This window comes from Panthera uncia (genome assembly GCF_023721935.1).
Source record: "Panthera uncia isolate 11264 chromosome C1 unlocalized genomic scaffold, Puncia_PCG_1.0 HiC_scaffold_4, whole genome shotgun sequence".
Taxonomy (NCBI): Eukaryota; Metazoa; Chordata; class Mammalia; order Carnivora; family Felidae; genus Panthera; species Panthera uncia.
Window position 1 is genome coordinate 1,141,971 of NW_026057585.1, and position 25,227 is coordinate 1,167,197.

Genomic DNA, 25,227 nt, shown 5'->3' on the forward strand with positions numbered 1-25,227 from the left:
AAATCTAGCCTCAACGTCGAATGTCCCAGCGCGACTGGGACTGAGGTTCTGAGGGAAAGGGCTCCCAATCAAATCAATCAATACTGACAATATACAAAACCAACACCATAAGTCCATTGCAGGGCGCGTTTTTATTTGTTTAGCTGCATATGGTTTGGTTTGGAAAGAGGGGTTATGATCACTCACCTCTCCCAATTTAGCCCCGTCCAGCCCCTCCCTGGAGAGATCAACGTCCGGAGGCTGGAAGGCAAAGGGACCCAGGCAGGTGGTGACCCAGGCAGGTGGTGACCTCGGAGGCAGAATCGCGGCCTCGAGTCGCGCCGGTAACGGCGAAAAGATTGACGCGGTTGGACCGCGCCATTTCCGAAGCGACAAGGGGCGTAGTCTTGGAAGCTTCCTTAAAGATGAATTGGAAAAGGGTGTTGAGGGTGACTATCTTCCCCTCCCGCCCTTTCTCTTTCTCCTCTCCCGGCTGGGTCCCCTGCGTGTATCCCACGGTCTGATTTACTAAGAGTCATGTGGAACAGGGGAGGGGGAAAAGCCACTGAGAGCAATTACGGTAACTCGGTGGCTAACGCAAAAGGACTTATTTACATATAATTTGCATGCTCAGGTACTTATGGAAATACCCGGTATGTCTGTACTTCCTTTCTAACAGGGCGTCCGCACCCGCCTGCTGGCCTGCTCTTCTCTCCTCTAGGCCGGGAGTCCCGTCCCTTATCCAGTAACTTTTACGACCTTTTCGGTTACCCAGCCTGGCATACGCTACCTCCTAGCCTTCGGAAGATTGACCCCTCCTCCCACCCGTAGGCTCCTCCCTTCGTCTTCTCCCTCTCCTGCTTTCAAAGGCCTCTTCCCCGCCCCCTTTTCTATTTCTGAACAGGCATGTTGCAGGCAGCTCAGCCGACTCCTTAGATTGCTATGGGATTGGTAGGGTCCTGAGCGTCGAAGAAGCAGGAAGGCACATCCCAAGAAGAGCTGCTGGGACTCACGAGAAGACTCGAGCCCTGCTGGGATTTTATTTATTATCTGTTTGTTATTTTTGGTCTTGCTTTTGTGGAGGGAGGGAGGGAGGCTGTGCGGCTCGGTAGAACTTGAGGCAGCGCGAAGGCCCCCTCAGGCGGCGCCGAGGGCAGCCCCGAAGCCGGGGCCTGGCTCAGCCGCCGCCGCCGCCGCTGTCAGGGAAGCGCAGGCGGCCAATGGAACCCGGGAGCGGCCGCTGCTGCTGAGGCGGCGGTGTCGGCAGCCCGACCCCGACCGCCCGCACCCCCTCCGCGGGGTTCTCCCGGAGGTAAGCGACTCCTACCCCGTGAGTCCCCCTGGCCCTTGTGAGTGGGGGTGGGGGGCCCTCTCCCACCCTGTCCCGCACAGCCTCTCCCCGCCCCCACACCTGGGTTCAACTACAAAACTGACGTCCTGGTGGCAGCTGCACCCCGAGTGTCTTCTCCACTCTTTTCCCTCAAGCCTAGGGTCCTCCTATGCTTTTTTGGCTTCCTCTTCTGTTTAGCTCCTCCCTCTGCCCCGGGGACCCACCCCCCACCCCCGTTCCTGTTGCCTCTGTCCCGAGTTATTTTCTATTAAGTCATGAACCCTTTCCACATCAGGACACCTCTTGTAATGCCCACCCTTGTTTGCCCTTCCTCGTCATCTGTGTTCCCGCCCCAAACCTTTCCCACAGCCTCCGCCTTCATCCCCTTTCCTATTTTGCCCCTCTTCTCCGATGTCTTCGTGCAGCCCCAGCACTGGGTTCCACTTCCCCGTGGCCCTCTTCCTCTGTTTCTGATTCCATTACCTCACTGCCACCCACCCAGCTCCTGGCTTCCAAGAATTGTCTCTTCCTCTCTCCTTAAGGAATCTCAGGCCCTCATCGGCATTCCCAAAGTACCATTTGCATTGTACTTTGACCTTAATTCTTACCCTTCTTCTCTAGAGTGCTTTATGAGCCCTGTAACTTTCTTTAGCTTCCCTTTCATCCCTTCTCAAACCCCCCAACCTCTGGAGGTTTGTTCCTATAGAAGAGAAAAGATCTGACAGTGCCCCTTCCCATTCGGGATTTCCAACTTTGACACCTTCTCCCTCGAATTTCAAGGATTTTGCTGATCCTTGTGACACTTGATTTTGTTTTCCATGTGGTCTTCATGTGCTCTCTGTCACATTCTTCATCTTTACATACCACTTATTTCAGGATCAGCTAAACCTTGAACTGAGATAAAATGTGTTGGGAGGAGGGGGAGCCTCAGCTGTCTCACTCAGGCTTTTCTGGACAGAAGGGTGTTTCTGAAGGATGGAGCAAGTTTTGAAGAAGTCCCTATCAGATTACACTTTGTTGACTACTCAGGATCAGCCACTAGGAGGGATGAACAGGCCCGCATGGAGACTGAATGAGGTTGTGAGAAATTTTGTTTTGGATTACTTAATTTTAGGCTTGTCTTTAAGGCATCACAGAGTAGAGTGTCTTCCCACCCCTGTCCAGATCCAGGAGTCAGTTTACTGTCTGTGGCTTACTGGGATAGTTTTGGTTGATTCCATAAGAGCTTAGGCCTGGGGTGGGGTTGGGGGGTAACTGGGAAAAGGAACATGAGACATTAGAAAAAGGTTGTACATTCGGAATCAGGATTCCTGGGTTCAGCATATGACTTCCTCACTTGACCTCTAGAGTGACCTTTTGGGGAGAATGGCCCACTCTGTGGGCATTGGTGTGTAATAGGCTATTTGTAGGATGTGGGTTAGGGGAAAATTAGACTTGGTTTATTTGTTTACAGAACATTATGGGTTTCTCAGACAAAAGGCACTTATTAGTAGTGGCTTAGCTGACCTGAGACTTTTCCTTCATTGTGGTCTCTCTGTTGGGTCTTTCTAGTTGCCAGCTGTGGTGATAAGTCCGTTTGAAAGACAAGCTCCAGGCCTGCCTCCTCTGTTTGCCTTGCTTTTTTGCCCCACTGCATGAAATTACTGACCACCTCTGCTGTTCTTCCTGGACTTGGTCCGTAATCCAGATTTTATGGGTGGAAAGTATGTTTGTGGGAAAGCCCTTGGAGGGAGATGGCTGGAGAAGAACTTGGAAACGTGCTCCCTGTGTCCATGTCTCCCGGCCTATGACAGTGAAGAGGGCTGGTGAAGTTCCATTCATCTTCCGACTCTAGGCTGTCTGAAAGTAATCATGCTTCCTCTTCCTCCTTCTTCCTGGTCTCCCTCCTTGCTCCTGAGCCAGAGCACAGCCTCCTCATCTTCCCTTTTAGGAGGACTTTCACTCTTTTCAAATACCCCCAAAGAGAAATCCTGTTTCCTCTAGCTTCCCTGCTTCATTCTCAGAGCTGGGTCCATGCCGCATGAGAACATGTTTGCCAAATGCCATCCAAAGCAGCAGATTGAAATTCTTTGATTTGGGGAAGAAGTTTGGGTGGAACCTTTCAGCAATTAGCAGGAGACAAGACAGGGCCTAGTCCAAGCACATTTGGGGCTTGCAACAGGGAGTAACAGTTCAGAGAGAGGTGAGTGCACAGGTTACTTTCTTTGCCATCTGTCTCTTTCAGCAGGGGCTCCCAGAGCTGGCTTGGGCTGTCTGGCTGGAATCTGCCTACACCAGCTCCCATGGCCCTGCACAGAGACTTCTCAGCCTGATTCAATATTGACTTAACTACCCTGCGACCACTGCCCTCCCTACCCTCCTGCTGGTAGCTTGAGAATGCCCTCTTCCCTGATAACAACTCCCCACTGGGGCCTTGGGGAAGCACTTACCTGGTTCCTGCTAGGGCCTGAGCCTGCTTGACTGTTCAGCCCTGAGTTTCTACAGGGGAAAAATAGTACTCAGTCTCTACCTTATCCATTGAGATCAAGGGGGAAGGATGAGCAGAGACCTTCTTAAAGGAAGGTTTGAGTTAGACTTTAAGATATAAGAAGAAACTTCTCAACAGCACAACAGGCAGCCTAGGGTGATATGGAGTCTCTTTGGAAGAGCAACCTCTTTTTAAAAATTACTATCAAAGGTGGGGCGCCTGGGTGGCGCAGTCGTTTAAGCGTCCCGACTTCAGCCAGGTCACGATCTCGCGGTCCATGAGTTCGAGCCCCGCGTCAGGCTCTGGGCTGATGGCTCGGAGCCTGGAGCCTGTTTCCGATTCTGTGTCTCCCTCTCTCTCTGCCCCTCCCCCGTTCATGCTCTGTCTCTCTCTGACCCAAAAATAAATAAAAAACGTTGAAAAAAAAAATTAAAAAAAAAAAAAAAAAGCGGGGCACCTGGCTGGCTCAGCTGGTGGAACACACAACTCTTGATCTCGTGCTTGTAAGTTCAAGCCCCGCGTTGGGTATAGAGATTACTTAAAAATATAAAATCTTAGGGGCGCCTGAGTGGCTCAGTTGGTTAAGCGTCTGACTCTTAATTTTGGCTCAGCTCATGATCTCATGGTTTGTGGGATCAAGCCCTGCACTAACAGTGTGGAGCCTGCTTGGGATTCTTTCTCTCTACCCCTCCCCCCACACTCACGAGCTCCCTCTCTAAATAAATAAACATTTAAATAAATATGTAAATAAATAAATGTTTGAAAAATTATTATCAAAGGCAAACATATACTGGGTGACAAATCCAGTGGCACTTTTATGATGAGATCAACATTTCCTTTCCATTCATCCCTACTCCTATTCCTTTAATGTCTTCATTATCACAATTTGTTTCTGAAGGTTAGCACTGTAGCATTGGATAAAATGCTTGTGCCTCTATTTCTTGATTTATTAATCGTAACAAAAGAGGATTGAACTTTAGAGGATTTACACTTCTCGTTTATATAATTGTCACTTTTATTTATTAGAAGCCTGTGTAACTATAAATAACATGTGACCCTCCCTTTCTTTTCCATGAACTTGTAAGGGTCTCTATTTTTTTAATGTTTTATTTATTTTTGAGAGAGAGACAGTACGGGCAGGGGAGGGACAGAGGTGGGGGGGACACAATACGAAGCAGGCTTCAGGCTCTGAGCTGTTACCACAGAGCCCGACGCGGGGTTCAAGCCCATGAACCGCAAGATCATGACCTGAGCTGAAGTTGGACGCTTAACCGACTGAGCCCCCCAGGCGCCCCTGTAACAGTCCCTTTCAGCTACTCACCTTGTAGGATTAAGATAGTGGCTTCACTACCTTTTTTTCTAACTCACATGATCCATCTCAAAGGGAGGGAAATTGAGCTTGCCAACCTGCTTGGAAATTCAGATGTTCTCTTAAGACTATTCTATGAAAATACAGGAACGTGTAAAAACATGAGGTTTGGTTTGAACCAATCCATATTTATCTATTCCCCCAAGAAGGGAATGGTGGTTAACTGGGTGAGAGGATTGATTTGGGGCTTTTTACCTCCTATCCTAGCAGAGGCCAATCCAGGAAGGCCTTTAATGGAGACCAGTAGAGGGGTGGAAGGTTGTTGCTTGGAATCTTTTGAGGAGAAGTGGGAAACCAGGTTAAACATCCCCTCCCCCTAGAGGTTTTGCAGACATTTACTTAAATCCTAGGTCACATAGAACACATGCATGTATAGCCTCTCTGTCTGCCCCTGCTGCGCTTTGCCCTGAACAGCCGCCTGATGCTCAGACGAGGATTCCTACATTGCCCAGACAGTAAGCTCTGGAGCCTAGTCAGTTTTTAATACCCCCCACTCCCATCGCAGTGCCTAGAAGCCAGCTGCTAGACTGCGGCAGGGGAGGCATTTTCAGTCCCCTTTATCTAATTGGAAGGACAGTTTAGACTCCCAGTGTGAAATGTGGGGCTCAGTTGTTTGAACATCTTTGAGAGCATAAGAGCCATTTGATACTAAAGATTTGGATTTTCTTCTCTTTTTGCTTATTCTCTCTCTCTCTCTTCTGAGAGAGAGAGCATGCAAGTGAGAGGGGAAGAGGGAGAGAGAATCTTAAGAGGCTCCATTCTCAGCATGGAGTCTGAGTCAGCGCTCAATCCCATGACCCTGAGATCATGACCTGAGCTGAAATCAAGTCAGATGCTCAACAGACTGAATCACCCAGGCACCCCTCTTTTTTCTAATTCTCTTACAAGGGGAAGGGTGATGAATACAGGACCTGTTTCTTCGTTTCTTCTTTAGCTTTCTAGTCCTTTCCCTTTCTTTAGAATGGTTACTTACCAAAGCTATATTGTCTTTGCTTTTGAAAAGGAATGAATTGATGTTGAAGACCATATCAAGATTTAGGTTTTAGAAAATCCTTTTCCTGTTTCTTATTGTCTAAATTGGCAACTCAACACCTCCTTCCCCCCATGACTTGCTTCAGATGCAAGCAATCCCTGAGGCTCAAAGAGGCCAGGGAGGTCCACCTCCAGTTTGGTAGTTTCTAGTGGCAGAGCCTCCTACATAGGAGAAGAATCCAGTTTTCCTGCACCTCATGACACTGTCTGGTTCCCTAGGGAATAAAGACTGCTAGATGGGGGATCTGTTCAGTGAGGAGTCCCCTGAGTACTGTGATGTGGGATTCCTGGCTGAGCCCTGGGATTACAAAAAAATAATGGCAGGCTTACCTCCCTTGCTGGTGCTAGTAACAATCCCAATTGTGATCAATGTGGGCAGGCATCTGCTGCAGATCCTGGTGAGGTCTGTGGTGCTAAATGTGGGAGATTGTCTGAACTTCACATCTCTCAGAAGTTTTGAAAAGTGGATTTTAGGAGCTTTTGGTGACTTGGAAGTCTCTGGAATAGAGGGAAGGGGAAAGATGTACCACTCATAGACAGATTGAGGAAAGAAAGTTAGTTGCATAAAACAGTTGAAGCTGTCATGTGAGTTTTTCAGCAGACCTAAAAGGTAGTGGTCTCAGTTGAGTTAGAATGGCCCTCTGCTGCAGAGAGCCCTGCAAAGGTGTGGCAAGGGGAGATGAAACTTCCTTATTACCCCTGTGTCACCTAAAGCTGCGAGTAGGGACAGATCCACCTAGACAGCCATGCTGGTTCCGCTGCTCAGAGGATGCTGCCCAATTTTAGGAGAGATAATGAACAAGTTGCCAAATTTTTACTGATTCCGAGCTCAAGCTGCATCGGAGAAATTAAATTCAGGGATGGGAACTTCTTGTTTGACAGAGTTGGGAGAAAGATAAACTGAAGAAGCCTTTTTTGGTGATCTCTGAGAACAGAAGAGTTCCTCATCTGTCTTCCAGCAAGACTTCAGTGGGGACTGCTGGGAGGCAGGGAGCTGGACTATAATAGTATTGGCAGAGCAGAATAGCTTTGACTTTTAACGTTTTAGAGGTTCAAGAAGAGGCCCTGGGAGGGTGGCAGTGGAAAATGGGGCTTCTCAGTGTGATCAGAGAATTTGTATCTTGAGCCTTTTTTCACCTACCCAAAGTCCTATGTCCCCAGATTCACAAGCATCCAAGGTGATGTCACTAATAGTTGGAAATTACCTGCATTCCAGCTCTACAGTAGATTCTGCCTTCCTCTTGCTCATGCTCTTGAGTTTATCTTAGATTCATTCTGTGTTTTCATGAAGAGGCCTCTGAGCCCATTGCTTACTACAGTCAGATTCTGGAGCTGGGTTGAGCTGACGTTAACAATGTGCCTCTCCCAGTCCCCGTTTTGAAATTTCCTTCAGTTCTGCACTAACTCTTCTGATGTGGATTCGGTGAGGCTCTGAAGAACCAACCGTTCTAGGAGAGCAGTGGCTTTTGTCACTCCAGAGAGAGCTTCTTGGTGATGTGATTCCTGTTCCTCCCTGTAGTTTGCATGTTATAGACCCATGAGCCCTGGCCCAAGTTCTTTTTTTTCTCTCAGCCCTTCCAGTTCTTGAAGTGTGTGTGTGATAATGGGGAAAGTAGTGTCGGGGTAGGAGAGAGCTGTCATAAATGTTTTGGAGGATTCTCAGACGAGTGTAACTCAAGTTCACTTTCCTTACAAACAGTATATGCGTGTGCACACACACACTTGCATGCGTGTACACTGTTTACTAGCCTGTTAGGTGATTGGGAGTCACCTAATATTTATTGACTGCTAATGTGTGCCAGGGACTGTGCTAGATCCTTCTACACACATGAAGTTATTCCACACAGTAACAATGAGAAATAGATGTTTTTCCCATTTTCCAGTTGAGGAAACTGAAACTCAGAAAATAGATGGTTTGCATAAGATTACACATTTCATAATGGCAGAGCCAGGATCTTGAATCCCATCCCAGCCTATTTGACTCCAAGTTCAGGAGTCTTTCCACTTTACTTCAGCTACCACAGCACTAGAGAAAGAGAGAATGGTGTCATGAAGTCAGACAAGCAGAGAAATGACACACTTCTGCAGAGTTGCTGATGGTTGTTTTAGAGCTGTTTTCTTCTAAGTGAAGCCTGGATGTTATTTGCTGGCCCTATTCCTTGGGAACTTTGAGTCTAAAGAGAAGGTAAAGTATCTGTGATTAGAAAAATATATGAAGACTTTGATACTAAATAAAGGTGAGATGCTTAGGACCTGTGTATAGAGTGTTATATGAGTAAGGAAATAACAGATTAAAGAAGAAAAGAAAAAGGTTATGGGCAGGCATGTCAGGGAAGACCCAGGAAGAGCACAAAGATAGGAAAACATTTGAAGAGTTAGAGACAAGGGAGTAAGACGAGAATTGCTTCCCAGTCTATCTGCAGAATGTATACACCTATACAAACATAACATGTAAAGCAACATTTTGCAAATACAAGGTAGGAACAGAGGCTAAGCCGAGTAGCTAAGTGCAGAAGGAAGGAAGAGTAATGTGACCAGCCATAGAGGTAGGCAGGGGAGGCTCCATGGGAGATGGCTTGTCGTCTGATTTTGAAGAAGTCCAGGAAGACAAAAAGAGGAGGGGCCTGGGAAGGTTTCATGGTGGGCAAAGGAAGACCCGAGGATGCCACCACTAACTGGTGTGTATGTGTCTCCCTTTCTGTTCCTTTCTCTCTCCTTCCTCCTCCAGCTTGGAAGCTCGAAGTCTGGCTGTGGCCATGGGAGACATGGTGGTGGAACCTGCCCCTCTGAAGCCAATTTCTGAGCCCACTCCTGGCCCACCAGGGAATAACGGGGGCTCCTTGCTAGGCGTCATCACGGAGGGGGTTGGGGAACTATCGGTGATTGACCGCGAGGTGGCTCAGAAGGCCTGCCAGGAGGTGCTGGAGCAAGTCAAGCTTTTGCGTGGAGGCGTGGCCATCTCTAGCACAGGCACCCCGCTGGAGCTGGTCAATGGAGATATTTTGGACAGTGCAATCCGTTGCCTGGATGATCCACCTTCCCAGATAAGGGAGGAAGAAGATGAAATGGGGGCCACTGTGGCCTCAGGCACAGCCAAGGGAGCAAGGAAGCGGCGGCAGAACAACTCAGCCAGACAGTCCTGGCTCCTGAGGCTGTTTGAGTCCAAACTGTTCGACATCTCCATGGCCATTTCCTACCTGTACAACTCCAAGGAGCCTGGAGTACAAGCCTACATTGGCAACCGGCTCTTCTGCTTTCGCAATGAGGATGTGGATTTCTATCTGCCCCAGTTGCTTAACATGTACATCCACATGGATGAGGATGTGGGTGATGCCATCAAGCCCTACATCGTCCACCGTTGCCGCCAAAGCATTAACTTTTCCCTCCAGTGCGCCCTGCTGCTCGGGGCCTACTCTTCAGACATGCACATTTCCACTCAGCGACACTCCCGTGGGACCAAGCTCCGGAAGCTGATCCTCTCAGATGAGCTGAAGCCAGCTCACCGGAAGAGGGAGCTGCCCTCTCTGAGCCCAGCACCTGACATGGGGCTGTCTCCCTCTAAAAGGACTCACCAGCGCTCTAAATCCGATGCCACCGCCAGCATAAGCCTCAGCAGCAACCTGAAACGAACAGCCAGCAACCCCAAAGTGGAGAATGAGGATGAGGTAAAATGCCTGGAAGGGGCAGTGGGGCAAGGTGGCATGGAGACATATAGTTCCTCTGTCCTTTTCTCTCCTTCCCTCTGTTTCATTTCACTGATAAAAGCATGGGATGTCAGAGTGGAAAAAGACCTTAGGATTCATGTATTCCAACTGCCTCATTTTACAAAGGAAGAACTTAGAGACCCAGAGAGATAAAGTGACCTCCCTCGGGTCATATAGCTAACAGCAAGACTGACACTCCTGACTCTGCCCGGGTGTTTTTACTCAACTTCCCTGCCTTTCCATTAACTGTTTACTGAGAACTGTGGCAGAGACCCCTCCCACCCTGACTTGAGACCTGGGGTATCTACCAGAGCCTCTCAGAGCAGCAGCCATGGGGGAGGAAAAGGGATGGTGTGTGTGCTGGAGGGAAGGCCTGTTAAATACAGCCTTAGCTTCATTCTCCTGGTCCCTCCTCCTCATAATCCCTCTGCCCCACTCCCAGTGATCCTGCTTTTTGTCAACTTAAGAGTAAGGTTTATTCCCTGTCACTGAGGCATCTGCAGAATGCCCTTGTGCCTGCCTTTCCTCCAGAGAAGGGATGTCTTGCTGGGATCTTTCACTTTGCATTTGGGAGAAGCACAAAGGGGAAAGGGAAGCAGTCTTGGTGTGGAGTAAATCTTGGGCATGCCCAGAGGCTTGTCAGAGACTTGAAGGCTGGAAAGAGGAGAAGGCTGCATGAGCAGCTGGGGGTGTCCAGTTTAGGACCCAGAGCAGGGAGGAGATAAGCACATCAGTAGGTTATGCCCAACTGCCATCCCATGTCTGGACAGATAGCTTGGGAAGTTGCCAGGGGACAACCAAGTGTCAGTGACTTGGTGTCCCAGCCAGACAATGGTGCCCCAGTACCCCCTTCTGACTCACCACCATCCTGGCTCTCATCCTGGCTGCCAGCCCAGCCTACGAAAGAAGGGAGAAAAGAACAAGGAATTTGCACTTGTTGGAAAATGCATATAGCCATGGTGCTGGCATGTGCCCCTGTGGGGCACATAACCCACCCACGGTTTTGATACAATGAGACTTCTTTCAGCTTCTTTGAATCAGAGTGACTAAGGAAGGGAGAAAGCAGGAGGGACAGAGACTACAGAGCCTGCTTTCTGGAATTTTGGGATTTTGTTATGATAGTTTAATAATCGTGAAGCTAACAGAGCTAACATTTATTGAGCATCTATTATGTGCCAAGCATCATGCCAGGTACTTTACGTTTCATCCTCACAAAGTCCTAAGAGATGGGGATTATTTTACCATTGGGGAGACAGGTTTAGAGAGGCGAGGTGATTTGCCCAGGGCTGCTCAGCCGGGCCTCAATTCACAGCTGATACTCCTCCATCATTCAGCCAGGCCATCTTGCTTCTCAGCATCTGTTTCCTAGGCCCTCAGCTGTCAGAGTCCACCTGGGGAAGAATGGCATAGGCCTTAGCCATCTAGGTTTCCAGAGTTCCGTGCACAGGCAGAAGAGGTCAACTGTTCTCAGAACCAAAATGGACCATTTCCTTTTCTGGTTGAGCTTGGCAGGGAAGTTCAGAATCATGAAGGGAGGTTGTTACAGAACAAGAAGAATCATTTAGATCTGGTGGGACTACGGTCATGAAGGGTTTGGGAGCTCCTCCTCTTGGGCTCAGGCCCATAGTAGTGTGTGTGTGAGCAGCTGGAAGTGAGCCCCTTGGTGCCTCCTGTCAGGCGTGGCTTTTTTCTGTGTGCATTTGATGGTCCTCATCTTAGGATCAGAAAAGCTGAGGCCTCAGGGCTACTCTGTGCTGGTCCTTGATCCCTCTTCCTTGGTTCTAACTCCTTCCCAAGATGCAATCATGAATGACTCTGAGACCTAGGTATTCTGTTAAATCCTCTGGGATGGCTTCTCTGGCTGCCATTCTTTCCAACCTGGCACCTTATCTTGGGTCACTAGATCCAGGAAAGGAAGGAGATACCCCATCCCTAGGCATTCCTGGGTTATCTGATGCTGGCAGAATGAGATACCTGAACCCACTGTGCGTTCTTAGGAAACGTGAGAGCAGGAGTGAGAGAATAAACATGAATGTCTCTACAGGTCCAAGCACTGGCGTCTGGCACAGAGGTCTCTCCAAACCCCTTTGTCAATTTGAGGATACATCTGTCAAGGTCCAATACCAAGGGAATGGGTTTGCCTCCTCCTCCTCCTCCCCTGTTATGCAACATTCATTCACTCAACAAATGAGGTCGTACAGTGTGCAGAGTGTCCAGTGCCAGAGGCAGTGGGGGCTGGAGGATAAAGTACGGCCTGTCCCTCCAGGAACTTGGAATGTTGAGACCCCATTATCCGAGAGACCATTTAGTGTGGGACTCCTGATTTTATTTCCTGAAACTTCACTGAATTCATTGGTTCTAACAGTTTTTTGGTGGAGGTCGTGACTCTCTTGAAAAACTGTCTCCTGCGTATAAGGAGGAAGTCACCAGCTTACTAAACAAAGCACGAAATTAGCTAAAGAGAAGCTCTGGAGAGTAAAGTGAGGCTGCAGAAGAGGCGGCCCTGGGGCTGCCGGTCTAGCTGTCCCCCTGCCCGGAGTCTCCCTGCACAGTCGTCCCCTCCCCAGATGTCACACAGGGTTCTGTTTTCCTCTAATGATGGATCTTTTCCACTCTGGACCACAGCAGCCAAGGGCTCTAGCGTGGATTTCTCCCACCCCTCACCATTTCAGCCCCTAGGACCCACCGCTTCAAAGCAGTTTTTGTCAGCCTAACCAGAGGACTCTGCTCAGGTGGTTTTCCTTCCCGTTTGTAACCAAAATGCTGGACATTCTGACCTAGAGTAGGGGCCCAGGGAGCAGAGATGATTTAGGTACCACCCCCACTCCACACCCCGTCCCCACACAATGACAATCCTAGTAGATGAGCTTTGTCTTTTCAGGACTGCAACCTTTGTACAGAGAAATCTGCCACGTGTCACACTGGAAACCCCGGTGGGCCTTCCATCCTGATGCGGTGTGATGTCAGCTTCTTGGCCTCAGCTTTTGTCCTGGAGCTGACTCAGTATGAGTGACTCAAGCCTACAGAGTAGGACAGATATACCTCCCTTCCCCCAGGGCTGTTAATGAGTCAGACAGGGCCCGTCTGTGGAAGACTCAGCTGGAGCGTTGCTCACGGAGCCAATATCCTGCCTGCTGTTTCTTCCCCAGCCAGCTCATAGGTAGAAATTGAGCCACTAAGTCAGAACAGACTCTGGCATCCTCCTCACTGCCTCAGCTCTCCCTCCCACCTCTGCCTACCTACCCAAAGCAGAGGAGTTGTTGCCTTGGCAGAGTGTTTGGCTTGCCTTCTCCCTCAAAGTGCCCTTCTCCCCAGATCCTTCAAGGAATGATCTGCCTGTAGGACCTCCAGCTAGAAGAGAATGTAAACCATGGAATGGAATTAAGTAGATGCTTGACATCCTGATTGCAAAGTAGAAGCTCAGTGACCACTGCCCTCCTGCCCCGGGACCTCCCAGGGCTTTGTCTCCTAAGGCCAGGCCCCTGCCCTCCTGCAGGTTGGTGCACAGGTATTGCCCCTTTGTCCCTGCCCTGGGAGACCTTGGCAGACAGAACTCAGGATGGGTCTGTGCATGAGCTGCAACAGAGCCGCTGGAGGAGAGTTTGACCACTAGCCCTTTCCCCTGATTTGCTCTAGACACCAGTAAGACACAGGGTGAGATTTAGACAAATCCCCTCACCTGGGACCTGGATGGCTGCTACCCAGCTGCTCAGCTTTCTCAGGTGGATGCAGCTAGGGCCAGCTCCCCAACTTGGGTCCAAGAATTGTAATTTATTGAGTGGGGCATGAAATAACCTGATAGGAAGCCTGCGGAGGTTTGGTAGATAGAGTCATCCCCTCCTTTATGCCCAGCAGCATCTAGCCCCGAGGTGTCATGCTCCTGGCTCTGGAGTGTCCCTTGTCACCTGCTTCAGTGTTGGGACTGGTCTTCCCAGGGTGATAATGAGGCTGATTGGAGAGGAGACACCCTTGACACTGAAAATTTAGCTTTTCTCCTTCCTCCCTGCTGTTTCCAAGAAGCTGGAGGAATGCGGGCTTTCCAGTATGGGGGCTACACAGCTTGTTACATTTGTGTAACAAATGTGTCCCTTTGTGGTGGTTTCCACAGAGAAGACTCTGGGTGGGAGCGCATGAGTGGACGAAGAGAAAGCAGGCAGCTTGCCAGGGCAGTTACCGCCCTGAGGCACCCAGATGTTAGAGGGAGAGCTGGGTTCAGGCAAGGAGAGAAGGGCAGAAAGTGAAAAGCACACCCTCTGTCTCTTCAACCCTTCTTTTACGAAGGTCTGAGCCAGCAGCCTTCCAGTGTCTCCCACAAGTGTCAAGAATTGGGGCAAGTGGTGTTTCTGGGTTGACTTTCTCCCGTTAAAGCAGCAAGGTAGAGATCACAAGAGAAGCTGTTATGATCCAGGTTGGAGCTAAATTCTTTGCCTTTGTCTCTCTCCCCTCCCTCCCTGCCCCTCCTCCTCCCTTTGCCCTCTGGCCCTTTCCCAGGAGCTCTCCTCCAGCACCGAGAGTATTGATAATTCATTCAGTTCCGTAAGTGGGGCCAGGCTGGGACTGGGTGGCAGGCTCCCCCTGTGGCCGCATTTCCTCTCCGTCCCCAGGTCTTCTGAGTCCCCAGGCCAAGGCTGGAGTTAAAAGGTGCCTTTTTTTCCTGGGAGAACCGCCCCTCCCACCCGGCCTCGCCAGCCTGGAGGAATCCCCCGTCCTTTGCCTCTAGTACCCTGAGTCCAGGTGGGGCCTTCTCCCAGATGCACCTGGGATGCAGCGTGACTCAGCCCCTGTTCCTGGGTCTCTAGAGAAAACAGCTGGGAGAGAGGTAGAATTTACCCCTGGATTCACGCCAAGAACTGTTTGGCAGAAACCCCCAGGATCCTGTTTCCCCCACCCAGAACCCTTTCCCTATGGCTTCTGCCATCAGACCATCAAATATTTATTCAGCCCTTCTAAATGCTAGCCCCTGTGCTGGGGGAGCAGACTCCAAAAGCAAACAGGATTTGGCCTGAAGGAAAGTTTTACCTCCCCACAGCTGGTTTTCTTTTTTAGCTTCAACCACCTTTCTTCCAGGTCTGAGTTCTTCCCTTTCCCAGCTCACTGCCAGGAGGTTCCTTAATCTGCATTCTCCTTTCTTGTTCCCTCTGGACTAACCCCGTGACCCTCTGATCCCACAGGGTCTTGGACCTTGTTGCTGGGCAGAGACGTGAGAGGAAATGCTGGACCCTCTGGGAGTTTGGATGATTTTTTTACATTTTCTTTTTGATTTATCTACCCAGTCAATTTTCTCCGTTCTGTGCTGATTTCCTTTCAATCATGATTCCTATCTCCTCCCATGTGGCAGAGCCTCTTTCGAGGCCTGGGGTCACATCTCCAACATACTCAAGGAATGTAGGGGCCCCCAACCCAAATGCTGATTGGAGGATGGGAAGGAATTCTGCCTTTTCTAATCTAAGATGACTCTGAATTGGTTGGGGTGGAGGGTCCTTGGAACAGTGACCATTTGCCACCTGAGTGGATGGATTAGGGGATCAGGATGAATGAAGGAGTGAGTCTCCAAATTTCCTTATCCTTTCTTTTGCTTTCTCCATGAGGCCCCTGTGATATTTCCAGGGGCCACAGAAGCCCAGTTCTGCAATCTTCCTGTCTTTATCTCTTTCCAACCCTGTTTCCCAGAGCAACCCTGATTGATTCTGATACCCTGTTTCATTATTGTGTGGAGCCCTAAGCCAGCCCCCCTGTGGGGCAGAGGCTGAGAGATGAGCTGTTCCTTTGAACCCTGGCCTTTTGCACATGCGGAGATGGGCCTGGTACTGCCCAGCTTTCAAAAGAAGCTCTTCTTTGCAGTGTAAGGGAGTGAGGGTAGAAATTCTCAATTCTCAGGAAACTAAACAGGACCCACAGAGAGGGAGAAAAAGGCCTGGTGAGTGAAATACTGTTTCTACCAGAAGAGGAGATACTGTTCTTACATAGCTGAGGGGAGCTGGGATGGAGCTGCTGGTTGGCTACCTTGATAAAGTGCCCTTATGATAGAAGGACTTGGACTGGGAAAAGAGCCCTTCTTTGTGTCCATCTTTCCTCCAACTCCCACCTCCCTCCCCAGACAGACTTTGCCCTTTCTGAGAATGACGAAGTACCCAGCCTGCGGAGCCAGGCCACAGCAGGGAGCTAATAAGGGGACGCTAGTCCCTGAGAAGGGGGAAGAGGACCTAAGGAAGAACCACTGAAAGAGACAGGCCTTCAGGGCCCTTGGCAAGGGCTGAAAGGAGCTATTGCTTTCTCCACCCACCTCCCCGCACCTCCCTCCCTCCATCTCCTTTTTCTGTCCCCATAGATTGTTCCTTCATTAATGCAAAGTCTACTCCCATCCCCTCCTCATCCCCTGCATGTGCAATGACCCCTTGTAAGAGACCGTGGGGTGGACCAGGGGGATGCCATGGAAGGTAACAGAAGTCATTTGAATGGCGTAAGTCCTCCTTCTTTGCAAGGGGACATAGTGACTCAGAGCTCCCCTCCCCAGCCATGTGGGCTCTGGCAGAGCCCTGCAGCAGAGACTCAGCCCAAGAACCTTGAGCCGAGTGAAGCATGTCAGGTGTAATCAGCTCTTCTCTCCGTCCGCTCCACCCATCTTGAAGCCTTGGGACAGTTCCTAAGGAGCTCAGGGCCAAGAGAAGAGGGGTGCCTCCCAGTGACCCACATTCATGCCCCCCTCCCACCCAAGAATCAGCCTGTGGAGGAGTGGGCTGGCTTTTCTACATACCCAGCTCAGGTTGTCTGGGGTGGAGTGGTGGGATCTGCTACCAGTGCTGAAAGGTAGCTCCTTCCCTAGGGTTCAGACATTCGGATCCCTGGCCTGCACGGCCAGGAGTGACTGAGTGGGTGGCCCACTTTTTTCTATGGTCTCTTCACTGTCTTTTACTTCACCCCACCCCCCTGTAGCCCGTCAGACTGGCTCCTGAGCGAGAATTTATCAAGTCCCTGATGGCAATTGGCAAGCGGCTGGCCACGCTCCCCACCAAAGAGCAGAAAACACAGCGGCTGATCTCAGAGCTCTCCCTGCTCAACCATAAGCTCCCTGCCCGAGTCTGGCTGCCCACTGCTGGCTTTGACCACCACGTGGTCCGAGTGCCCCACACCCAGGCTGTTGTCCTCAACTCCAAGGACAAGGTAGGTGGACTCTGGCCCAAACCCAGCCCTACATTTGACTCTTCTCCCATGGTTGTCCAGGTTTGTGTATATGCCCAGGTATGCTGCACCAACATCCTGGACTCCTTCACGGTTCATGTGCGCCTGTCAATCTTGACTTTACCTCAGTGCTGTTGTGATCCTGGGGCCATCTTGTCCCCCTTCTTGGGCCTTTTTTCTGGTCCCAGAGAGGCCTAATTTTTCTAGTCCTCCTCTTCCCATGGTCAGGAGAGTTGCTCTCCAACCTCCTTCCAGCCCATCTTTAACTCTTAGGCTTTCCAGGCACAGTGACAGTGGGAGTAGAGAAATCTCTTGTTTCTAAGACCTTCTCTCATCAGAGTGGGCAGGGAGGAGAGAGAAGGATGCCAGACACACGTTGGAGAGAATTAGCTGAACTTGTGTGCTGATTGGAATGAGTACTAAGGTTCGGCTTCTTCAGAAGAAGTATTGAGGATTAGAACCCTGCTTGGAACAGCACCCAGCTTTTCCCTAGTCTCTTTGTCTATCTTTAGGACAAACCCCCAGAGGCTTCCAGGCCTCTTTGATGGTGATAATCAATAGTTTTGCCTAAGTGCATCATCTGTACATGTGGGAGCTCAGCTGAAACATTCATTCATTCATTCATTCATTCATTTATTTATTTTTAAAGATTTTATTTTGAAGTAATCTCTACACCCAACATGGAGCTCAAACCCGTAACCCTAAGATCCAAGAGTCACATGCTCTTCCAACTGAGCCAGCAGGCGCCCCTCAGCTAAAACATTAAAAAAAAAAAAAAACTAAAACCTGTGCATGCTCTCACACAAATTCTTGAAATGCGTGTTTGCAGGACAAGTTCCTGCCCTGAATGTTGTGTTCACAGTGTCAAGGGACTGACAGGCAAGGGTTGGAGCTAGGAGTGGGCAGCTAGAAGGACAGTGTTAGCAGAGGGGAGATTTGGGAGACGATGGTGGAGCTAAGTGGCAAATACTGGTCTCACACCCACTGCACCCAACCCTGCCAGGCTCCCTACCTGATCTATGTGGAAGTCCTCGAATGTGAAAACTTTGACACCACCAACGTCCCCGCCCGGATACCCGAGAACCGAATTCGGAGCACACGGTCCGTGGAGAACCTGCCCGAATGCGGTATCACCCATGAGCAGCGGGCAGGCAGCTTCAGCACCGTGCCCAACTATGACAACGATGACGAGGCCTGGTCGGTGGATGACATCGGCGAGCTGCAGGTGGAGGTGAGGGAGCTCCCAGGAGGTGGTACTGGGGCCCAGCGCCCGTTCTCCAGGAGCTTTCGTTATATTTGAGACAGGACCACACACCCTGAGAGGCAGGCTGAGGCAAGTGCCCATACGAATGAGCTAGGTAGTAACGGGGATGAGGGGAAAGGCTCTGGACAGAGCTAGTCTGGAATATTCAGGTGGAGCTCGTTTTCCTGCTGAAGGAATTTAGGTTAAATATAAGGATGAATTCCTAAGCCCCAGGGAGTGAGGGAAACTTAGAGTATTTATTGAACATTTGCTATATAAAGCTGTCTTATGGAAACAGAGAATGATAAGTCATACATTCATTCATTCATTCAAGAAATATTTATGGGCCTTCTTTGTGCCAACCTTGAGTGCTGTGCAAATGGCCCCTGCCTGCAAGGAGTTATGACCTGAAAAGACAGACGACAAGACCAGTCAGCAGGTAGCTATAGTCCGGCGAGACCCCAGTTGTGCTGCAGAGGGCAGGGCGTTAACGGGAGCACCTGAGGGTAGAGGTAGGACTTACTACAGACTTGGGCCTGGGCACACCTCAGATGATTTCCTAAGGAAGTAATAGGTCAATGGGGGCCTGAAGATGGGTAGGAATTTACTGGACAGAGCACTCCTGGCAGAGGGAGTAGCAAATGTGCAAAGGCGGAGGACAAGAGAGCTCGGCCCGGTTGAGGAACTGAAGGACATTGTGTGTGACTGTGATGTGCAGTGTGGGTGAGAAGTGGTGCAGAAGGAGGCTGGAGAGGTTGGCATGGGCCCGGTTGTAGGAAGGATCCTATCAACCATGGAAAGAAACTTGGACTCTCATGCAGAGCCAGAGCCACATTTTATGGAGGACTGTGACACAACCACATTTCATTTTGTGAAGACAGACTCTCTGTCCTTGAGCTTACAGTCCAATTAGGGAGACTGGACACAGACATCTAAGGGGAAAATTTTTGTTTAGGATATACAACAGGACAGTGTGCAGTAAGTGCCGAGTGGAGTTGAGGAGAAGGGATCCACTGCGAAGGAAGGAGAAGGGAAAGGCCTTGCTGTGGACCCTGGGGTCTGGTAGAATAATTTGTATTTGAGAGAGATGGGGAAATAAGACTGAATGGCTGAGACTGAAGAAATAGTCAGAGGCGACTAGTCGGGAGAGGCTCTGTTCTCTCCTAAGGGAGAATGAGGCCAAAGCTGTGGACAACACCTAGTAGAAGGCCTGAAGTCCAGCTTTCTGTGGCCGTTGTGGCGGGGCTGTGCAAACTTGAGCACACTTGGGGTCTTCTGAGAACTTGTTAAAAGTTCAGACTTCCAGATCCCATTCCCAGTAATTCTACTTCAGACTGATGGCAGGAAATAGGAATCTGTGTTTTAGCAGCGTTCCAGGCAATTCTGATGCAGGTAGAGTCCACGCCTAGAGAAACACTGCTGTAAGGCCTGTGTGAGTGCCTAGGCGTTTGGGGTCCAGGTGGTGAGGATGGCATGGAACCAGGGCAGTCTTTCTGGAACAGCATCCATAAGGTGGTGGGGTGATTGTGACACAGAGGCAGCAAGCAGGCAGAGTGGCTGGAGGAGTAGATGACAGAAGCGAGGCCTGTGCTTGGCACTTCTGACTTATGGTCCCCTCCTCTCTCAGCTCCCTGAAGTGCACACCAACAGCTGTGACAACATCTCCCAGTTCTCTGTGGACAGCATCACCAGCCAGGAGAGCAAGGAGCCTGTGTTTATAGCAGCAGGGGACATCCGGTATGGCCAGGCTACCACCCTGCCCCTTGTTCCTCCTCCCTCTCAGGCACTGCCTGTCTCTGTCCCCTTCCTGTGTGTCAGCCTGTCTTTCCCTCTTCTCTTTCCTTACTCTATCCTTGTCCTGAGACCACAAAACTTGAGGCAGTGAAGGTGCAGGTTGAGAAATTACTGGGCTACCGCAGAAGGACATTACATTTTAAGAGGACTCCAAAGGGATGAAAGCACCAGAGGACGGAATTAGAACAGCGTTTCTCGGACCCAGTCTGAGGACTACACGTGTCAGAATCAAGGGAGAGGGGAGGAGAGCTTGCTGGAAGCACAGATGCCAGAGCCACACCTGATCTGACTCAGAGTCTTGGTGGAGGAATGGGGCCTGGTAACCTGCATTGCAACATGATTACAAACCACCAGGTTAGCAACACTCTCAGCCAGGTTTCTAGCTCTGTGTGCCCAGAGTCAAGGAAAGAGTACAGGAAATTCCGGCATTGACAGGGACATGAGGCTCTGGGGTGTCTCCTCCAAGCAAATGATATAGTTTCTTCCTGCTAGACGGCGGCTCTCGGAGCAGCTGGCTCACACCCCCACAGCCTTCAGACGAGACCCAGAAGACCCTTCTGCAGTTGCTCTCAAAGAGCCCTGGCAGGAGAAAGTAAGGTGAGTCAGGTGGGAGTGGTCTCTAGGCCCTTCCAGAGCTTGCAGGCGACCCGGGACTCACCGCACCCCCTGTCTTGTCCATCAGCCTCTCCCAAATTGTCAGGCTCCCAGGCTTCTGAGTCCTTGCCTTGTGGGGAGTTTGATCTGGACTTCGGGCAGAAGAAATGTCTGTCCTTTCCTAGCATCACCCTTTGCTTTTGCCTCTTTCTTCACAGGCGGATCAGAGAAGGCTCCCCCTATGGCCACCTCCCCAATTGGCGGCTCCTGTCAGTCATTGTCAAGTGTGGGGATGACCTTCGGCAGGAGCTCCTGGCCTTCCAGGTGTTGAAGCAATTGCAGGTAAGAGGGGGGGGGGGGGGGGGGGGGACAAAGGTGAACAGCCAGCTGAGGTGAGCGTGCAGGTTGTCCCGCAGAGCGCTTGCTGGGGCCCATCTTTCTGCCCGGGGCTAACTTGGATGCAGACACAACTTGAGCTGGTGTTCCTTCCCCAGTGCACTTCCCCAGGAAGTACAACCATGGGAACAGCTCCACAATGACCCCTCGCGGCCTTTTCGTGGCCCGTGTCTGCTGTGATCCCTGAACTTTGGGGGCTGGGTTTGTCCTTTAGTCTCTGAACTGGCCTGTGGCAGGTGGCTTGCAGTGTGCTGTCGATCCCCTGAACCTTTGAATTGGTTGCCTGCAAGCAGCTTCGCCTGTTTCATACAGTTCTTTCTGAAAATATTGTCATTTTCTAGGGAGGGCTTTTCTGCACCTAAATCCTTTCTTTGCCTTTTTGGGGCTTTCTATCTATCCGATGCTTTTCTCACATACCTCCCTGTGTATTGTCGGGCCCTGGACTTCTTTCAAACCTCCCTGGTCCTCAGTGGGATCAGTGGGTTTTTTACTCACTTGATGATCCAGAATCCAAAACCATGGGGACTGTCCAAGGTTGAGGTCAGAGGGGGATTTTAACCTCCTCCCCCAGTTTGGAAAGATGATAGTCGCATGCTTCTGTGTCTCCTCACAGTCCATTTGGGAACAGGAGCGAGTGCCCCTGTGGATCAAGCCATACAAGATCCTTGTGATTTCGGCTGACAGCGGCATGATTGAACCAGTGGTCAACGCTGTGTCCATTCACCAGGTGAAGAAGCAGTCACAGCTCTCCTTGCTCGATTACTTCCTGCAGGAGCACGGCAGTTATACCACTGAGGCATTCCTCAGTGCCCAGCGCAATTTTGTGCAAAGTTGTGCTGGCTACTGCTTGGTCTGCTACCTGCTACAAGTGAAGGACAGGTGGGTGAACTCCTCATCCTAACCTTGGCCCTTCATGTGTGTTCTCACTCTTCCCCGCCTCCCGTTGCCTAGATGTCAAAGTGGAACGAACAGCACAGTTGAAGCAGTGACGTGTTTGCGCGCGGGTTCAGCAGGGAGGCAGGCTGACAAGTACTAGGATACAGAGGCGGAGACCTGAAGGACCTAGGGGAGGAGCAAGGGATTGAGCAGGCAGTGTCTTGAAGGATGAGGAGGACGAGGCTAGAGGGCGCTGTGGGGCAGGGACCCTCCAGGAGAGGGACCAGCCCAGTGTGCTGAAAGCCGGGGCCACACTGCCTGGCAGAGGGAGCAGAAGGCACCGCAGGTAAGCCGAGGCCAGGTCGGAGGGCCTCCCTTGTGAGGCCCAGGAGCCTCAGTCTACAGGTACAGGAGTGACAGGGTCCAGTCTGTGTTCGGTGACCGTTCGGTGACCGCCCCTGTAGCCCTGAGGGTGAGGCTGGACTCATCCGGGTCTTCAGCAACAAAGCCAAGAGGTACTGAGGCCCGGCCTGAGGGTGGTGGTGGCGGTGACCGAGAGCAGGAGACAAGATGCATGTGAGGGACATGGTGGACACAAAGTTGTACCTCCCAGCCCCATACTCCCTTTCTTGTTCCAACACATGACTTCCAAAGCTTTTAAGTGTCTGTTGTTTCCCCCAGAGTGGTCATTTCTTTCAATATCACATTGAACTTTGTGAGGTCCTACTTCACATATAGGTGAACAACGTGTTGTACAGAGATAGTTACCCCTGAGAAAGTCTGTCTTAGAGAGTCTGTCTCCGGACAGTGAGTGACTCAAGGTCAGCATCCTGAATGTTCCTGTGAGTTGCACCTCTCACTGGATAGAGGGCAGCCTCCTGGAAAGACAGGATGCAGTGGCCTGAGCTCCTAGGGCTCCCGGTAACATGGCAGTGTGTGAAGATCTGACTAATGGGATGTTTAACAGAAATCTCACATCCGTTAAGTACCTGTCATGGCCTGGCATTCTCGTATTAAAAGCCAACGAAAACCTTGTGAGGCAGGCCCTTCCCCCAAGGGAAATGAGGGTCCAGGAGCTTTTAGGACCTCTGCCTATTCTACCCAGCCAGCCCTACAAAGGAACCCAGCAGAGGCTCTGCATGCACAGGCCGACAGGAAATGTGATTATTTGTAAGGATTTTGGTTGCAAGCTTTAGACTATCCCTGAAGAAGTAGGATTTTGAACCCAAGGCCCAGAGAGCCTGGAGCTGAGCCCCGGATTGAGTAAGTGGGTGGCAGGCGGGCAGGTGCTAGTCAGGCCTTTGAGCTTTCCTGTAGGAAACTAGTGTGTTTGGAAGAGTAGAGATCATCCTTTAAAGAGGGTGAGGGGTCAGGCAGCTGATAAGCCTTGTAAAATAAAGAGCAGATGTCATCAATCTGTGAATGGATCAGCCACTGGAGAGAACTGGTGACAGTGAATCAGGTAGAATCAGGTGTAAGATCTCCTTAACTGCTGCGGAGAGCCCTGGACCACCTTGCAGCGGAGCGGATTCCAGCATTTGAGAGAAGCCGCCCCTCCATAGCCATGGGGCCGTGGGCATGAAAGTCCCTTCTCTTGGGGCCTCTGTTTCCTCACCTGTACAATGAAAGGTTGGACTAGGACATCTAAAACCCTTCTCGCTCCCAAGACTGCCTGTATTGCTAAATTTGTAATGCTTTCCCCAAGGAGGAAGGACTGAGGTGGGACTGGCTCCCCCTCTCTCCCCTCTTTTAGCCAGTCACACCAGACCTAGAGAAGGGGTCTTCAGACCAGGAGCTCTTAGCCTGCCAAAGCCTCTGTTGACACTGAGAAAGAGGGTTAGGCTGAATGGACCGGGCTCACATGCTTGGCATGCTAACTGTTCCTCCTTCTGCTGGCCATTTTGGGGGGATCACGGAGACCTGGGATTTCTCTCCCTCTAACTCTTCTTCCTGCAGCTAGCCTGTAAGAATTGTCTCCGGAGATTTTTTTTCTTTTAACGTTAGTGATCTTACCACGTAGTTAGAATCTCCTGCTCAGAGCACCACGCTGTTTTACACGTACACTCCGCTCGGCCTGTGCTCTTATAGTGGGGCTCTGCTCTGCGAGGGGCTGACAGGAATTACCATGAAAATACAGGTAAAGTATGTTCTGACTGGAGGCCTCCCACTGAGCAGAGGGCTTGGCCTCTGAGACAGCTGGCTGGAGCTAGAGACCTTTCCTTGCCTCCAGGTGCTCTATTTGGGATCAGTTTGGGTGCCAGAAGCATGATTTTTGGAAAATGGGGATATTCTTAAACTGTTTTCAGTTGTTAATGCAATTTCAAAAATAATCATAATACAATTTCAGATTCCACGGCCTTTGATAGCAGTTTACTTTTCTGATTTCCCTTCCCACTGTTAGCTTTAGGTCCTAGGAGGTTGGGCCCAGAGTTCTAAGCAGCAACAAACGTGGCAGGAGGTGCCCCTGCCTGGTATCACGTGGCCAGTGTGTTGCAGCTTGAGGCTCCCGCCTCAGTCAGACTTACTACTGCCTCTTTCTCTCCTCTGCCCCCTCCTTAGACACAATGGAAACATCCTTTTGGATGCAGAAGGCCACATCATCCACATCGACTTTGGCTTCATCCTGTCCAGCTCACCCCGAAACCTGGGCTTTGAGACGTCAGCCTTTAAGCTGACCACAGAGTTTGTGGACGTGAGTCAGGAAGGAGAGGTGCCTCACTATGTCCTTTCTCTGTCTTGGGAGAGGGAGCTATGGGCTCCCCCCAAATTAGGGACAAACAACAGAAATGGCAGCAAGTCAGGGTGAGGCTGGATGTCCTGGGAGGCTTCCTGCCTGATAAGAGAGCGGGGAAGTCATGGAGTTTGCCGTGTCTGCCCCGACGGAGGGGGTCCTGGCTGGCTTACAGGACACTGAGCCCTGTGCACACACAAGTGTCCCTTCACAGGTGATGGGGGGCCTGGATGGCGACATGTTCAACTACTACAAGATGCTGATGCTGCAGGGGCTGATTGCTGCTCGAAAGCACATGGACAAAGTGGTACAGATCGTCGAGATCATGCAGCAAGGTGGGCTGGGAAGAGGCCATATGTTTGGGGACAGGGCAGTGCCCATAGTGCTTCAGGGTTCCCACTCATATTGGGGCCCTGGAGCATGGAACTTCCAAAAAGTGGATTCCACCTCAAGACGGGGGGGGGGGGGGGGGGGGGGCCGGCCGAGTAGATACCCCCCCCCCTTTTGCTAGGGCCCTCTTTCTTTTGCAACTT

The 25,227-nt window shown here is 50.7% G+C and overlaps 1 protein-coding gene across 5 annotated transcripts in view; it reads left to right on the forward strand.

Moving 5' to 3' along the window:
• The first annotated feature begins 373 nt into the window (after nucleotides 1-373).
• The window catches only part of PI4KB (phosphatidylinositol 4-kinase beta), a 26,645-nt gene continuing 1,791 nt past the window's right edge, over nucleotides 374-25,227 (forward strand). For 2 of the 5 annotated variants that reach the window (XM_049616262.1, XM_049616265.1), the window contains exons 1-10: nucleotides 726-1,291; nucleotides 8,906-9,842; nucleotides 16,815-17,042; nucleotides 18,064-18,291; nucleotides 19,931-20,040; nucleotides 20,590-20,694; nucleotides 20,910-21,033; nucleotides 21,701-21,966; nucleotides 24,523-24,655; nucleotides 24,909-25,029. In XM_049616262.1, the coding sequence (XP_049472219.1) occupies nucleotides 8,934-9,842; nucleotides 16,815-17,042; nucleotides 18,064-18,291; nucleotides 19,931-20,040; nucleotides 20,590-20,694; nucleotides 20,910-21,033; nucleotides 21,701-21,966; nucleotides 24,523-24,655; nucleotides 24,909-25,029 (2,224 nt within the window). In that variant the 5' untranslated portion in view covers nucleotides 726-1,291; nucleotides 8,906-8,933. Of the gene's footprint in view, nucleotides 429-725; nucleotides 1,292-8,905; nucleotides 9,843-14,372; nucleotides 14,418-16,814; nucleotides 17,043-18,063; nucleotides 18,292-19,930; nucleotides 20,041-20,589; nucleotides 20,695-20,909; nucleotides 21,034-21,700; nucleotides 21,967-24,522; nucleotides 24,656-24,908; nucleotides 25,030-25,227 lie in introns of those variants that run through there. The other 3 variants (XM_049616261.1, XM_049616263.1, XM_049616264.1) reach the window with 3 other exon arrangements.